Consider the following 16,186-nt stretch of genomic DNA (forward strand, 5'->3'; position numbering starts at 1 on the left):
ATCACTGAGGGTAGAAACGTCCTCACTGAGGGTAGAAACGTCCTCACTGAGGGGTAGACATGTCATCACTGAGGGTAGAAATGTCCTCACTGAGGGTAGAAACATCATCACTGAGGGTAGAAACGTCCTCATTATGTGTAGAAACGTCATCACTGAGGGTAGAAACGTCATCACTGAGGGGTAGACATGTCCCCACTGAGGGTAGAAACGTCATCACTGAGGGTAGAAACGTCCTCATTATGTGTAGAAACGTCCTCACTGAGGGTAGAAACGTCATCACTGAGGGTAGAAATGTCCTCACTGAGGGTAGAAACGTCATCACTGAGGGGTAGACATGTCCTCACTGAGGGTAGAAACGTCATCACTGAGGGTAGAAACGTCCTCATTATGTGTAGAAACGTCCTCACTGAGGGTAGAAACGTCATCACTGAGGGTAGAAACGTCCTCATTATGTGTAGAAACGTCCTCACTGAGGGTAGAAACGTCCTCACTGAGGGTAGAAACGTCATCACTGAGGGTAGAAACGTCCTCACTGAGGGTAGAAACGTCATCACTGAGGGTAGAAACGTCCTCATTATGTGTAGAAACGTCCTCACTGAGGGTAGAAACGTCATCACTGAGGGTAGACATGTCATCACTGAGGGTAGAAACGTCATCACTGAGGGTAGAAACGTCCTCATTATGTGTAGAAACGTCATCACTGAGGGTAGACATGTCATCACTGAGGGTAGAAACGTCCTCATTATGTGTAGAAACGTCCTCACTGAGGGTAGAAACGTCATCACTGAGGGTAGAAACGTCCTCATTATGTGTAGAAACGTCCTCACTGAGGGTAGAAACGTCCTCACTGAGGGTAGAAACGTCATCACTGAGGGTAGAAACGTCATCACTGAGGGTAGAAACGTCCTCACTGAGGGTAGAAACGTCATCACTGAGGGTAGAAACGTCCTCATTATGTGTAGAAACGTCCTCATCATGTGTAGAAACGTCATCACTGAGGGTAGAAACGTCATCACTGAGGGGTAGACATGTCCTCACTGAGGGTAGAAACGTCATCACTGAGGGTAGAAATGTCCTCACTGAGGGTAGAAACGTCATCACTGATGGGTAGACATGTCCTCACTGAGGGTAGAAACGTCATCACTGAGGGTAGAAACGTCCTCATTATGTGTAGAAACGTCCTCACTGAGAGTAGAAACGTCATCACTGAGGGTAGAAACGTCCTCATTATGTGTAGAAACGTCCTCACTGAGGGTAGAAACGTCATCACTGAGGGTAGAAACGTCCTCACTGAGGGTAGAAACGTCCTCACTGAGGGTAGAAACGTCATCACTGAGGGTAGAAACGTCCTCACTGAGGGTAGAAACGTCATCACTGAGGGTAGAAACGTCCTCATTATGTGTAGAAACGTCCTCACTGAGGGTAGAAACGTCATCACTGAGGGTAGAAACGTCCTCACTGAGGGTAGAAACGTCCTCACTGAGGGTAGAAACGTCCTCACTGAGGGTAGAAACGTCATCACTGAGGGTAGAAACGTCCTCACTGAGGGTAGAAACGTCCTCACAGAGGGTAGAAACGTCCTCACTGAGGGTAGAAACGTCCTCACTGAGGGTAGAAACGTCCTCACTGAGGGTAAACATGTCATTGCCACAGGTAGAAACATCATTACTGTTGGTCAAACATCGGCCCCATGGGTAGAATTGTTATTACTGCAGGGAGAAATGTCCCTACCATGAGATAGAAATAGAAATGTCTTTGTCGCAGGTAGAAAAGTTTCTGTTTGTTCCCTTGTATAATTTACACTAGTTTTTTTTCATCACTCCATTTTCTTTCTTTCTTTCTTTCTTTCTTTCTTTCTTTCTTTCTTTCCCCTGAGGGTAAAGTGGGAGCTCAGCTACCCACTTCAACCTCCTTCTCCCTCTCTCTGCCATTTTCTATTGCTCTTTCTCTCCTTCTTTTCCCTTTCTCTCCCCTCCCTTCTTTATTTGCACTCCTTTTTCTCCTCCCTCTCTCCATCTTCTTTCTCTCACTCCTCTTCATCCCTCTCTCTCTCTCTCTCCCTCCCCCCTCTCGTCAGAGCCAACATTTAGTCAATACTGCACATCTCCCTTCTCTGTTCAATATTTGATGAGCAGATGATTTGACAGCTGCTGATGAAGCAACCTAACCCCCCCACCCCCCCCGGAGTGACGAATTGGATGACCCCCCAATAGGGTCGTCCAATTCGTCACTCCATGGCAACTTTGAGCGAGTCGTTAACGAGGAGGCTATGTGTGGAGATCTGTGACACATGATGGCCAGCTTGGATTTACTGTTTATAAAAACATTCTATGTTTCTTTTCTGCCTGATTTTAAAGCAACTTTACGATTGAAGTACCAGAAAAATCATCTCTTGGTCTCTGGTAGATCTCTCTGCCCTGTGCTAATGCTAATGCGTTAGCATACAGTATGCTAAGCATTGTCAGCGTTAGAAGACAGACCTTTTAGTAAACCAGAGTTGGTCTTGGAGAGAGAGAATGTTTCTGCCAATCCTCTTGTCACATAAGGGATAAGTTGACCAACAGGCCAAATTCCCAAAAAGTCAGTATTGTCCTTTAATAACTGGATTTTATTGTTTTTATCTCTTTGCTTCTGTGTTTTGGCTCTGTGTAGAGCTACCAACACTAACTTACACCTTGGTCACAACTGAACCTGTCATGTTCTATCATCTCCAACTCTGTCACTCGCTAACAAGATACCAAACAGGTCAGTTTCTGTTCATTAATGTTACCTGGTGATAGGAACCTGAACCAGAACAGATCTGTTCCTCCGGGCTGCTGTTCTTAATGTTGTGACAGCTGCGTCTTCATGTCATGCACACATGGATTTTCTGTTAGAAGCATGACAATGTTTTGTCGTTGTTTTGTCATTGTTTTCCGTTGCCGTCCTTTCCGCTCATGATGTGATCCCACCCACCGTTCCACCTGATTGGTTGGTGGAACTCAAAGTGACATTGATGAGCTGTGCGTTTTAGGCAAAGTTACATTTTTTTTTTTAACTCTGAAAGCAGGTGAGGCTCACAGCGCTGGCTGCTGAAAAGAGGTTCTCACTATTGGCAGCAGTGTTAAGAAGCCAACTTTCTGTCTCCTCCGATTCTGTGTGTGATCACTGATTTAGTGTTTCTGTTGTCAGATGACTGCACCACTATAAAAAAGTGATTTGATTGAGGGTCACAAAATGCTAACAACACAAAAATTACCATTAGCATTGGCTAGCCAGTTAGCACTTTGTGCCTTTTCTGTGCAAAAGGCACAAAGCCTCATTAACACTGCTGGCAATGGTGAGAACCGATCCATTACCTACTAATACGAAGTGGAAGTACGTCAGCCATGTTTGTGAAAAAGGTCTATTGGGTCAGGAGTGTTTTAAAGACAGATCCTTCCCATCTGCCCTGCTCTCTATCTCCTAGGGTTCAGTCCAAATGTGTCTATCTCCTTTCAGGAGAAGCGAATACTAATGGCAGCTTCAACTGCAGCTAAGAAAACCATCATTAAGAACTGGTTTGAACCCGCTATTATTATGAGGAGAACCTGGTTAACTTTTTTTCTAGATATTTGTGTACTTGATAGGTCCACTGCTAGAATCAATGGTGCAAATATTAACACCCTTATCAACTGTTCTAAGGCTATCAAGATTATTCAAAGAATTAACCAGGTTTAGCCTAGTTGGCCCTGTCTTGATTTTCATTTTTCATACTCCTTATTGTCCAGTATTACAGGCCTTGTTTGTATGTTTGTATGTCATTTCTGCTGGTTGTGGTGTTGTGTAGATGTGTATGTATTATGTGTATTGTGTGTATGTGCGTGTATATCTATATGTATCTATATTTGTGTTATATTTGTTTGCAGTATCCCCATGTGCCTATGTAGTGTACACATTTTTTCTTACCTATTCTGAGTTTAATAAACAATAGATCACAAAAAAAAGACAGATCCTCAGTGGACACAGGCCCTAATGGAACTATTTTCTCCTTTTCCTTTATTTCCCTCTGGTGGCAGTGAAGAGGCAAAACAAAGCTTAAAGAGGAACTAAACTCCAAACCCAAATCTGTGTAAAGCCTGACATCTAAAGGTAAAAAGCATGCTGCTGAAACTGCCATCTGCTATTGGCTGATCTTTGGTGGCAGGTGATGTCACCTTCTCGGGAGCTGAAGCAGAAGTGTAGGCCTTCCTGTGGTTGGTTAGCCGCTAAGTGGCTAATGTGATTTAAAGTATTCTGCAACGAATGGAGTTGAGATTCCCTTCTCTCTCTCTACGCAGCAGGAGCTTTTAGACTTTATCTGCACTTTTCTGTTATTTTAGGTGTAGAAACTTCCAGAACAGACTTTGTCTCCATGCAGAACTCCAGCATGAAGCAGCTGATCCTCCAGCAGCAGCAGACTGTCTCAGCAGGTTTTCACCTGTTCAGAGTCAGTCTGGATTCACTGAAGTCTGAGTTCAGCCTCATGAGGAACTGAACACATTTAGTCTCTGGAGCTGTGAAGCTGCAGCTAGCTAGCTACCGCAGCTTGTTCCCTCTGCAGGAGATGGAACATTCCAGCTAACTAAAAGCATGCTGGGTAATGTAGTTCAGCAACTGATTTTGTCATTCATGTAAATAATACTGAATGGATTTTTGTGAAATCAAGCCAAAGGAGATGTGTTGATGCTTCCTATAACATATTTCAAAATCAAAGCAATATGCATTTCAGATTTCTGATATGAAGGAACCTCCATACTGACAGACGGACATGACGTCAACTTCAGCTCCTTATAGAGAACAGCTGCTGACATCAGTTCTATGACTTATGATACAACTGCAATGATTGTGGCGTTATTTAGAAACCAACAGTTGTTTACTTTAAAATGCAAATTAATGTATTTTAGAAAACAATGGGTGAGTTCAAACCTGCATTAGAACAACAGTAGAAGCTTCTGAAAAAACTAAAATTACACCGGTGTCATCCTTTAATCAAGACGTTAAAAACCGCTGATGCTGCAGTTACGTGTTTTTTCCCCGACGAACCTTCATGTCCAACTTCAACAAATTTATGTTTTGTTAGTTCGTGACCTCCGCAGCTCGTCTGAACACAAACTGATGAAACGGAAATATTAACAACCGGTCGTCTTCCTCAGCCTGGCATCAAACCCAACACACACTCAAACAGAATCATAAATGGACACACACACACACACACACACACACACACACATGAATATGCACACACATGAACATACAAGCACTTACAACATACTTGGGCATACACACACTTATGCATAAACACACACAAACACTCACACTTACACACTTAAGCACACTCACAGATGCACACTTATGCACGAGCAGCTATGCACACACACACACAGACAGACACACACACACACACACACACACACACACACACACACACGCTGAGAGCCACCTACACATCACATTGTTAACAGTGTGACCGTGTTAAACAGTGATACTGTTGTCACTGAGCTGTTTACTTCACACACTGAACCTTCCCAGGATTCCTCACTGTGTGGAAGAAAACAATTAATTTTAATATGCAAATGTTTTCTCATGTATGTAATCTTCGTGTTGTTCATTTTTTCTAGTGAAATAATCAGTGTTTGGAACCTCCAGGCTTCTTCCAGTAAGGAATCAGTAAAATAGGCAATAAAAAAAAAAAAAGGATAAAATAAAATCATTAATTGTAGTTCACCATTTTGTATTTATGCCTGGAAATGAGGGTCGAGACATAATGATAGTAGTAATGATAATAGTAATTTAATTACTATTTCAATGGAGAGTTTCAGTGTCCTGCCGTCTAAATGCTGTTTCATTAAGTTTCATTAGATTTGGTTTTAGTGTCTAAATGTTTTCTGTCCCACCAACAAAAACATCTAGTGGCATTTACACCAATTAATGACCAAGATCGTTCTATTTAAATTTACTGGAAATGAGTCAAACTGTGATGCTCTCTGTTCCAAATGCCACTCGTTTGTAGAAAATACTTCAGTCAAATTGAATTAAATTAAAGCAAGTCTGTGATATTTGCACTTAACGTCAAGAAAAACAAGATTTATCTCCTTAAAATGGATATTTTTGCAGCTGCTAAATGCCGCCACCGTCACTTCCTGTAAGACAAACAGGAAATTTTCCCTCATGAGGAGCAGATGAGTTTCAGCTATTTTTTGCAGCGTCCGTGCCACTAAATGTCACCAGCGAATCACAGAGTCCCGGCTATCGACCGGACGAGGTAACGAGCGCCGGGCCCTGCCCCGGGCCTCGGTATTGATCAGGTCCTTAACAGGTTTTATGGTCAAACGGAACAGGAGGATGACAGTAAACTGGTTTCCCCACGGAGGCCACCCGCTCCTCAGAGGCTCCTCGTCCCGCTTCATGTTCCAGATCCTGAACCAGCTCTCTCTCTCTCTCTCTCTCTCTCTCTCTCTCTCTCTCTCTCTCTCTCTCTCTCTCTCTCTCTCTCTTCATATTTACAGTGAGTCTCTGCTGTGTTCTGTCCTGGAAAGCAGGAACAAAACACCTGCCATGATGAAATTGATCAGGATTCAAATTGATCGACTCATTTTTGTTTTTTACAACAGCAGCCGTTAACCTTTCAACATGTTGATGCTTGTTTACATGGGAATGGTTACATGACACTGAATCTGATGGTGTAGTATAGTCATGTATTGATACTGCATTAGTACAGTATTAACACACGTATTTATACTTCATTAGTAAAATAAATACATGAAGGAGGGCTTCTACAATGACTACACTGTGGTAGTCAGTACTCTTGTACTGTAGAAGTACTGTAGAAGTCCTCCTTCATACTACATTAGTACTGTATACAGTGGTAGTCACTGTGGAAGTACTCCATGTATTTATACTACATCTATGCTGTATTAGTCCTGTAATGCACTTAGTGGTATAATCGTCTTGCAGCGAGGAAAACAACAATATCACATCATAATCACAAAAAGCAATTTGTTGAAACAAAATGTGAAAATGAGCTTTCATGGAGAAACTTCACTTTCTGAATTTCAGTTTGTTGTGTTTCTGCTTACAGACTTCAGTGTCCCAGTGGAGAACTGGCTTACAGAGCAAGGCAGTAAATACAATAACATAAAGAAAAATAAGCAAAACTATTCTGAAACCAGTGAACTGAATTTTAAGTGAAACTGAGTTTTAGTTTCTATTTTCCACACTAAGTACTTGGCTCTTTCAGCTCCAAGACTTAATTGTCCCAAATGGGAGGATTGTCTTGCAGCGAGGAACACAACACACTGCATGAGCACAATAAACAAAATGCTCTGAAACAGCGGCTTTAATAGGGAACTTTCATATTCTGAGTTTTAATTTGTTGTTTTGGTTTCTGACATTCATCTTCAACACGTTGTTGTGCCTAATTGCAGAAGCGGCTTACCGCAGGACACACAACGCCATACACACTCACAGCAACCCAAGAGATAAAATGCAGGAATACAGACACATTAAATAAACCAGGGAGCAGCAGACTGAATCATCAGAAGAGTAATGACAACAACACACTGTATAATCACAATATTGAGCAAAAATAATGAGAGGAAGGAACCCACAGACAGTAAGAAAATGTATTCAAGCTTAACGTCAGAAAAACCTGTGGAACAGTTTCCCTTGGCTTAATGTTTCGAGTCGGTAATTTGGGCCAAAAAGCCCTTCTTTGTTTTTTGTTTTCCATCTTTTTACCTTTTACTCACAATATTGGCCATTTATTAAATACTGGATATCAACCGTGTTAAATATTATTAATTAATTAATTAATTAATTGATCTTATTGTTCTTATTATTCGTATTATTCTTCTTTCTTTATTCGTATAGAACTTTTCAAAACAAAGTGCTTTACAGAACAAGATAAAATCAACATCAACTTAAAGAGCTGCTGATCCTAAAAGAACTTAATTTGTCCGGGTTCCAATGGAGAGTTTTAGTGTCCCATGATGGTCTAAATGCTGTACCACCTTGACAAGGATACAATTCTGTAAACACTGAATACTGTGAAAAATTTTGGACTGATATTGAATATTGGTGCAAAATATCAGCTTCAATACAAACATATTGGTATCGATAAAACAACTCCACTCCAACCAACTGAAATCCTGTGTTAAATAAAGCTTAGGGCAGGGAGGCCTGAGAGGATCATACACCTCTGATCAATCAACAGACAGTTATTGATACGCGGTATGACCCAATAGGAGCCCTGGGAGTGATCAATAAGGCCCTGAAGGGTCTCAGACACACAGACCATGTGATCCTGCTGCTGTGGGTTCAGACCTCCTCTGGCTTCAAGACCTTTTTCCCGTTAGACCCCGCCTCCCTCTGACTCTGTGTTCTGTCTAACCAATCAGAGAGACATCAAACATCAAATATGGCAATTGTTTCTTTAAAGGGAGTAAGCAGGCACAAGGTGCACCTTGCTATTAAACTGTGGAAACCTTGTTTGGATGACAGAGGAAAGACTGCAGACACTCGTTTTAATTATTTATCCAGTAAACTGCAACAGTGTGTTTTGGAAGAGCCTCGTCTCATGTTAGAGCTTTGTCATAAGCAGGTAGGTGTGTTTGTTTCAAGAAGTTTAACGTACAGAGCTGGTCTGGGTGGGTGGAGCCAGACAGAGAGAGCAGGAGGAACAAACTGTCCGTCTGTTTTAAGGCTAAATGTCTGGAGAGGAGAAAGACAAAGCTCCACTGTGTCAGGCTGGAACTGAACCGAAGACCTCCATGTTATGAGGAAGACGCTCCATCAGACTGAGCCACCAGGACCAACTGGCATGACTTGCCACTTGCTGTGAATCTGTACATATGGCATCTTGCATCGGCCTGTATGGTTATGATGCTATGTACATGTGTTTTTGAAAAAATAAAGTATTTGCATTTGAATTTCCCACAGCTTGCTCCTTAATACGTTACTGACTTTCCCTTACCTGCTCACAGATAGTCTAGAGGTAAGACCCCCCACTCTGGAGTCACAGGTCGGCCTGGAGGCCATAGTGTAGCGGTAAGACTCTCGACTTTGGAGTCACATGTGGGCTGGAGGCCTGGCATCACATCCCACCAGACAGCAACAAGGTAAGGTCTTCAGACAAGGTAAGACAAGGTGAGAGACAAACAAAGAACCAACAACAACAAATACCTCAAATAAAACTTGAAAAACCACATCCAAAACAAAAAAACATCTCAACCCAACCAAAAACTGCAGTGACATGTCAAAACAAAAAACTAAAACAAGACTAGGTGCACAACCAAAAGTGGAACACAAACAACAAAAAAAACAAATAAAACCAATACAAAAAAAACCAACAACACCTGGTGGTTCAAAAACACAACTCTCTACACTGAACTTTAACAGTTCTGACTGGATCCCTGTTTTTTTGTTTCTTCTTGTTTCCTCATCAGGATTCTGGTCTCAACAGGATCATCAGTGTGTTCTAGTGAAAATAAAGTGACACAATCTGAATCTGAAAGCTCCGATTTCATTTAATAGAAATCTGATCTATTCTACAAAGTACTGCAATCTGAGTAGTTTGAAATACAAAAATACTTCCACCAGCTTCTACTACTGATACTGCTACTACTACTACTACTACTACTACTCCTATTACTACTGCTACTACTACTACTCCTATTACTACTACTACTACTACTACTACTACTCCTATTACTACTGCTACTACTACTGCTACTACTACTGCTACTACTACTACTACTACTCCTATTACTACTACTACTACTACTACTCCTATTACTACTACTACTACTACTACTACTCCTATTACTACTACTACTACTACTACTACTACTACTCCTATTACTACTGCTACTACTACTACTCCTATTACTACTACTACTACTACTACTACTACTCCTATTACTACTGCTACTACTACTGCTACTACTACTACTACTACTCCTATTACTACTACTACTACTACTACTCCTATTACTACTACTACTACTACTACTACTCCTATTACTACTGCTACTACTACTGCTACTACTACTGCTACTACTACTACTACTACTCCTATTACTACTACTACTACTACTACTACTCCTATTACTACTGCTACTACTACTGCTACTACTACTACTACTACTCCTATTACTACTGCTACTACTACTACTACTACTCCTATTACTACTGCTACTACTACTACTGCTGCTACTGCTACTGCTATTACCAGATTACTATACTACTAGATTAGTCAACTGCTTTTTCCTCACTCTGACTCTGCCAAGATCTTAGAATATTATGTTTAAAAACTGGACCTGTTTTCATAGAGAAAATCACAGTAGGATACCTGCAGCCAGTTGCACCAGCTGAACGTAAGCTCTATCGTAAGTTAGGGTGTAAAGTCTACACTAACTGTTACGTTGAAACTAGTTAGTTTGACACTAAAGTTGTGTCTTTGTTTAGTTGCACCATGAGACTTAAGATACATCTTAACTAGTAGAGCGTAAACGGACCACTAACCAAAACATTGTCGCAGAAAGTGACGTTTTCCCCTGCCGCAACTACAGCTAAAATCATTATCTCGTGCCAAATCAACGGTTGCTATGGCTACGCGATAGCGACAGAAAAAGATTAACGTTATAAACATTCAACACATCAACAAATAGGTACGTTATCGAGTATAAAGTAGGTTATAAGGATTAATTTTAGTTTGCCTCCTGTACCAGTCATCTAGCCTATATGTAGTCTACAACTATAATTAGCCTACTAGTGACATCAAGCTGTTTAACCGTTATTTTCAACAGAGCGAAAGTTAGGCATTTCCCTCTCAATAACAGGGTGGAAAAAAGTTATTTGTTTTATTGATGACTTAAGAAAGTTGTAGATTTGTTATTCGTCAGTTCAGTGATCTAAATTCATGTTCAAAGACAGTGGTCCCCCCCCCTCCCTCGCAGTCAGTGTTGTCGCTGTCCAACGTCCTGAATGTCCGGAGCATTTCTCCTTAGCAAGTGAAGTGAATGTAAGTGGAGCAATATAAACATCGGGAATGTAGCTTGTTACATCGTCTAGGAGACTGAAATGTTCGGATTATTAAAATATGCATGACAGATACACGGACACTTTATGAAATCGCTGTAGCCTATAAACTAGGCTACGTATTCTGTATAGATGAATACAAATAATTACCCCAAGTGGCTATAATAGGCTACTTTGGCTAACACCCAAGTCTGAACAACCGGGGAAGCCTATAAAATCTAATTTTGGCTGCTCCGATGTTGTGTGCGTTGGGAGAACCAGTGGGAGAACAATTTAACACCGATCGTTTAGTTTAACAACATAGGCTACAATAGTTATTAATTAGGCTATATCCAAAAGCTCATGCAATAGGCTACCTTAAAACAACATGAAACACCTTCAAAAACGCATAACAATTTCAACCAGAGATCAAAACATTTGTAACCCCTTGTGTGAAAGTTTTCAAACTGTAGGCAACCTACACACAAAGTAGCCTAACGTTACCTCTAAAATTACGAGTCGCTGTCCACGAATGTGGTGCTTAAAATGGAGAGCCAACCATGTGTAGCCTAATTGAGCACGGACGCATAGCCTATGAAATAGCAAGCACAGATCCGGTACAGACCCACGGTGCCACGGCGCGCGTGTTCAATTCAGTTCATTCAATTAAATGCAGTTCAGTTAGTGTCTCTGTATGGAAAACACTGCATCTCACAGTCAAAGACGCCCTCTAGAGGCAATCTGACGAAGCGACAGCATTGACTGCCTGACCTGAATTTGCCTCGTGATACCTCAATCCCATTTTAATAGTAAAATTAGTAAAAATAATAGTAAAATTAGACTATACATTTTGCTGGAGACTGCTATGGGAACTGGCCTAAATAAATGACAGAATATATATGTAGGCTAACCTTTGAAATTGTGTATTTCAGGGAGTTAGTCATGACAGGTGACCGTAGACCAAGAAAGAAAAACTTCACGCATGAAGAAATTATTATTCTCCTCACAAAATACAAACAAAACAAAGAAGCGTTGGAGTCCAAATTCAACACTTTCACGACAAATAAAAGAAAACAGCAAATATGGGAAGACATCACAGAGGCCATAAATGCAAAGGGAGTGGAACACAGAGAAATTAAAGATATAAGGAAGAAATGGAGCGACCTGAAAATGCAAGCTGTTGAGGATTTTCCACGTAATGTGCCAACAGGAGGTGGACCTAAACCTGACATGGGGCCATATTCAACACTGGTCCTAGACATTGTAGGGGAAGACTCCCCCTCTGTCATTGGTATTGTAGGTGGTCCTGAGAGTGAGCCTGCAGAGAACATAGAGCAGCCCTCCAGAGAAGCTCCAACACCCCTGATTTCAGCAGAGACCCTCCTTGCTCCACCTACAGCACCCCTTTCACCTCCAGCACTGGCAGCACAAGCATCAGCAGGACCCTTCCTTGCTCCACCTTCAGCATCCCTTACATCCCCAGCATCGGCAGCACCCCTCTTACCAGAGATGGATGTAGATGACAGTGCTCATCCTCAAGCACTGTCATCACAGGATAGGTGCAACATAAGCCACCCACCACCAGCCAAGAGGGCCAGAGGCAACACAAGGGCTTCTACCACAGAGGAAGAGGATGTAACCAAATTAAGATGTCACCTTTTTACAGCGGAAATTGAGAAGATCAGGCAGGAGACATTGAAAATCCAAGCAGAAAAGGAAAAAATAGAGCTTGAAAAGATCAAATTAAATATAGAAATATTTAAATTACAAGAGGAATTGAAAGCACAGGGATACACAATCACACTCACAAATGAAAAATAATTACCAAATAATTTGTAGTCAAATAATATTTTAGTGTAAAGAGCTAATATGCTACAGATATAGTTTAGATAAGAGTGTGTAGAATATTTACATATATTGTTGGATTTGGTGTACATCAATATTATCAATATTTGTATTCTAAAATTATATGTACATATACAATTTATGAGTTGAAAAATAGATATTTGAACATTTGATGTAATTACAAGCCTATATTTAGAATGTGTTCACCTATTTGATTGTTGATTTATAATGATTATTTATTTGTGCAGTATAAATATTTAAACATGTATGTATATGCTATTAACAATATTTTTGCTTATTAAACTTTTTTTTACTGTAGCCCACATCAGCCGCCTTCTTGTTCATGGAACCATAGGCTATATATTTTGATGTGCATCTCATTCAAAATAAGTTGCTGTGAGGTATGCCCGGATTGTGGCAGCTTCAGTTGGTAGGTGGTCCTCAATGGCCAAGGGAATGTCTATGTCACCCTCATTCATCTGCATTTCCTTCTTCCACGATTGGTACCTTCCACATCATCGCCAGGTTGTGAAGGACGAAACAGGCACCAGCCACAACTGCAGCTCTGTCAGGCTCCATTAATATGCCTGTCATTCACCAAATAAATTAATAGATTACCATAGGTCTTCAAGCCCCTATTAATAATATAGGCTACTATATTATATTAAACTATATGAATAACACTAATACTATATTCTAATAATATAACTAGAGCCTTCAATTTACATTACATTTACATATTGTAATAGCCTACTATTTGAATTAAATTAAATTTAAAGATTAACACCTCTTTGCAAACAGGCCCATCGGTTCTTCAGGACACCAATGCACCGCTCTACCACGTTTCTGGTTTTGATGTGTGCTGAATTGTAGCGTTGCTCACTGATGTTTGCTGGGCTGAGGTATGGGGTCATAAGCCACTTTTTCAGGGGATATCCTGAGTCTCCTAGCAACCTCCCAGGGTATCTGTCTGCCTCAAAGTCTCTCCAAAGACTGGACTGCTTGAGAATGTCATGCTTGGACCCAGGCCACCTTATCACACAATTTGTAATGGCGAGGTCAGCATCACACACAATCTGAGCATTGATTGAGTGGTAACCTTTTCTGTTCACAAAGTCATTCTCATTATCTCTGGGTGTCTTAATTCTGAAGTGTGTGCCATCTACACATCCAAGTATGTCAGGGAAGCTGGCAATCTGGTAGAATTTCTGACGGGTTCTGTTTTGTTGCTCAGGCTGTGACGGGAACTTAATATAGTTGTTAAGGCGCTGGCATAACGATAGTGCAACTGCTCGTACTGCTCTACATACAGTAGATTTATGCACTTGAATGGAGTCGCCAACCGAGTTTTGAAATGATCCCGTAGCAAAATATCTTAGTGCCAAACACACTTGAAGGGAAGGGCTGAGGGCAGCGTTTCTGTCCGTGTCATGCTGCAAATCTGCCGTTAGAAGATCGATGATTTTTTGTATCTCTGCTCTGGGAAAACGAAAGCGCGAGTATAAATCTATATCATCATATTGGTCAAAAGGATGTAATCTGTCACGGAGGACGCGTTGCCGGCGTAAACCGCGCTGGATTTGTTCCTCCTGCTCCTCCAGCAAGTTATCCCACCTCTCAAATTGATGCGCCGCGCCAACGGTTATTTTACGGAGGACTTTACACCTAGTAGGAGGTAGGTGTAAGTTTTAAGTCGTAACTTAAGTCTACGTTGGAACTACTTCAGTTGGTGCAACCGTTAAAATTTTAGTAATGCGTAAACTCGGACTTAGTGAGACTTTACGTTCAAACTAGCCTACGTTTGAACTTAAGTTCAGCTGGTGCAACTGGCTGCTGAGCTCTAGAGGAACTACTATAGTGTGAACAGAAAGAGGACTGAGGCCCCATCAGAGCTGAAGTGAACCAGAAAGAGAACTGAGTCCTCTTTCAAATGAACTGACAATGAGTCCCTTTTCTGTTGGTCCACTTTTTGGTCCACTTTAAGAGGACTGAGTTTGGTTCGTTTAAAGAGGACTACATGTGAAAACACCCTAAGAGGACTGAGTTCAGTTCGTTTAAAGAGGACTACATGTGAAAACACCCTAAGAGGACTGAGTTCAGTTCGTTTAAAGAGGACTATATGTGAAAACACCCTAAATAAGACCAAGCACAGATCACGCATCAGCGATGACAACCTCCACACTGTTTTACTACTTTGTATATTTCTTTTTTTTTTTAAATAAATTGTATAATAGTTGTACACTTGAATTTCTATTTGCCATTATTTTTCCTAGAATTCTGCTTTCAGAGCTAGTTATTAATTATTAAGTCATTACTAAAACCAATAATAATCGAATGCAGAGGCAATTATGTAATATGATAACAAGTAGATACATTTATATAGTCTTACATTTACAACCGGCCCTTTGAGGGCAACCATAATGCTGATGTGGCCCGGGATGAAATTGAGTTTGACACCTCTGAAGTAGGCTATCTCAAAATGAAAGAGAAATTAATCTTACACCAGAAAACTTTTAACCCCGTTAATTGCAAACAATTTGAAAATATCTATTTATGTTAGAGATAGGCTTTATGACACATAGTCGATGTAGGCCTTTATAAAATAGAATATTTTGCCATAGGCTGCATATTTTTAAGTGATGCATATGTGGCTGCATATTCTTAGATGCCAGTCAGAATATATGGTCTAATAACAATTCTCCGACTCAGCAGATTTACTCTGCTGCACCAAGTCCAGCTGACTGGAAAACTTGCTACAGGAGTTGAGACTTGATGTGAGATTTGATCGTAGCTCCGCTCACGTCCAAACTGATAAATGCTGAGCTTTGAGTGGAAATGACGTACGCCCAGTTTTCTGTCGAACGTTCGTTTCGTAAATGAAGGCCACTGTCTTTATGTTACACTGTCTTTATGTTACACTGTCTTTATGTTACACTGTCTTTATGTTACACTGTCTTTATGTGAATGAACATTTTAACAAATATCTTGTGGCCAGTGCATTATCAGTATTATTATAAAATATTATTTCATTGTTATTAATGTCATTATTTATTATTATTGTAACATTTAGTTTTTGATATGTTGCAAACACTTTTTAATGCCAAACGCTCTGGTGGCATCATCTGACCCTTACAAACAGCTGCCACCTTTTACTGTCAAGGTGGTCAAGGTGGTCAAGGTGGTCAAGGTGGCCAGTTGGGTCTTTGAGGACGGGGAGGTCACTGCAGCAGGGACAAACTGAAATGTCTGGGTTGCAACGACTGATGGACAGTCTGCTACAAAGACCGTCCTGTTTGAGGAGATCGCTGACCCAATAAAAGAAGCC

The 16,186-nt window shown here is 40.9% G+C and overlaps 1 protein-coding gene across 1 annotated transcript; it reads right to left on the reverse strand.

Moving 5' to 3' along the window:
• Positions 1-318: 318 nt before the first annotated feature.
• On the reverse strand, positions 319-6,407 carry LOC139639865 (autotransporter adhesin BpaC-like). Its single transcript, XM_071514011.1, has 3 exons — positions 6,226-6,407; positions 1,124-1,311; positions 319-1,037 (listed from the first exon to the last, which is right to left on the reverse strand). Exons 1-3 carry the CDS (start codon positions 6,405-6,407, stop codon positions 319-321), a joined length of 1,089 nt encoding a protein of 362 aa, XP_071370112.1.
• Positions 6,408-16,186: the final 9,779 nt, after the last annotated feature.

This window comes from Centroberyx affinis, unplaced genomic scaffold, assembly GCF_046629955.1.
Source record: "Centroberyx affinis isolate AG114_WGS23_722 - 3 ecotype Tasmania unplaced genomic scaffold, CSIRO-AGI_Caff_v1 ptg007879l_1, whole genome shotgun sequence".
In the NCBI taxonomy this organism is placed as follows: domain Eukaryota; kingdom Metazoa; phylum Chordata; class Actinopteri; order Beryciformes; family Berycidae; genus Centroberyx; species Centroberyx affinis.

Excerpts from the sequence above, each read along its gene's own strand:
- LOC139639865 (XM_071514011.1), bottom strand. The coding sequence starts at position 6,407 with ATGAAGCGGGACGAGGAGCCTCTGAGGAGCGGGTGGCCTCCGTGGGGA. Across the intron at positions 1,312-6,225 it reads CGGGACTCTGTGATTCGCTG|TGAGGACGTTTCTACCCTCA; the intron begins GTGACATTTAGT and ends TTCTACCCTCAG. Across the intron at positions 1,038-1,123 it reads TGATGACGTTTCTACCCTCA|TGAGGACATGTCTACCCCTC; the intron begins GTGAGGACATGT and ends TTCTACCCTCAG.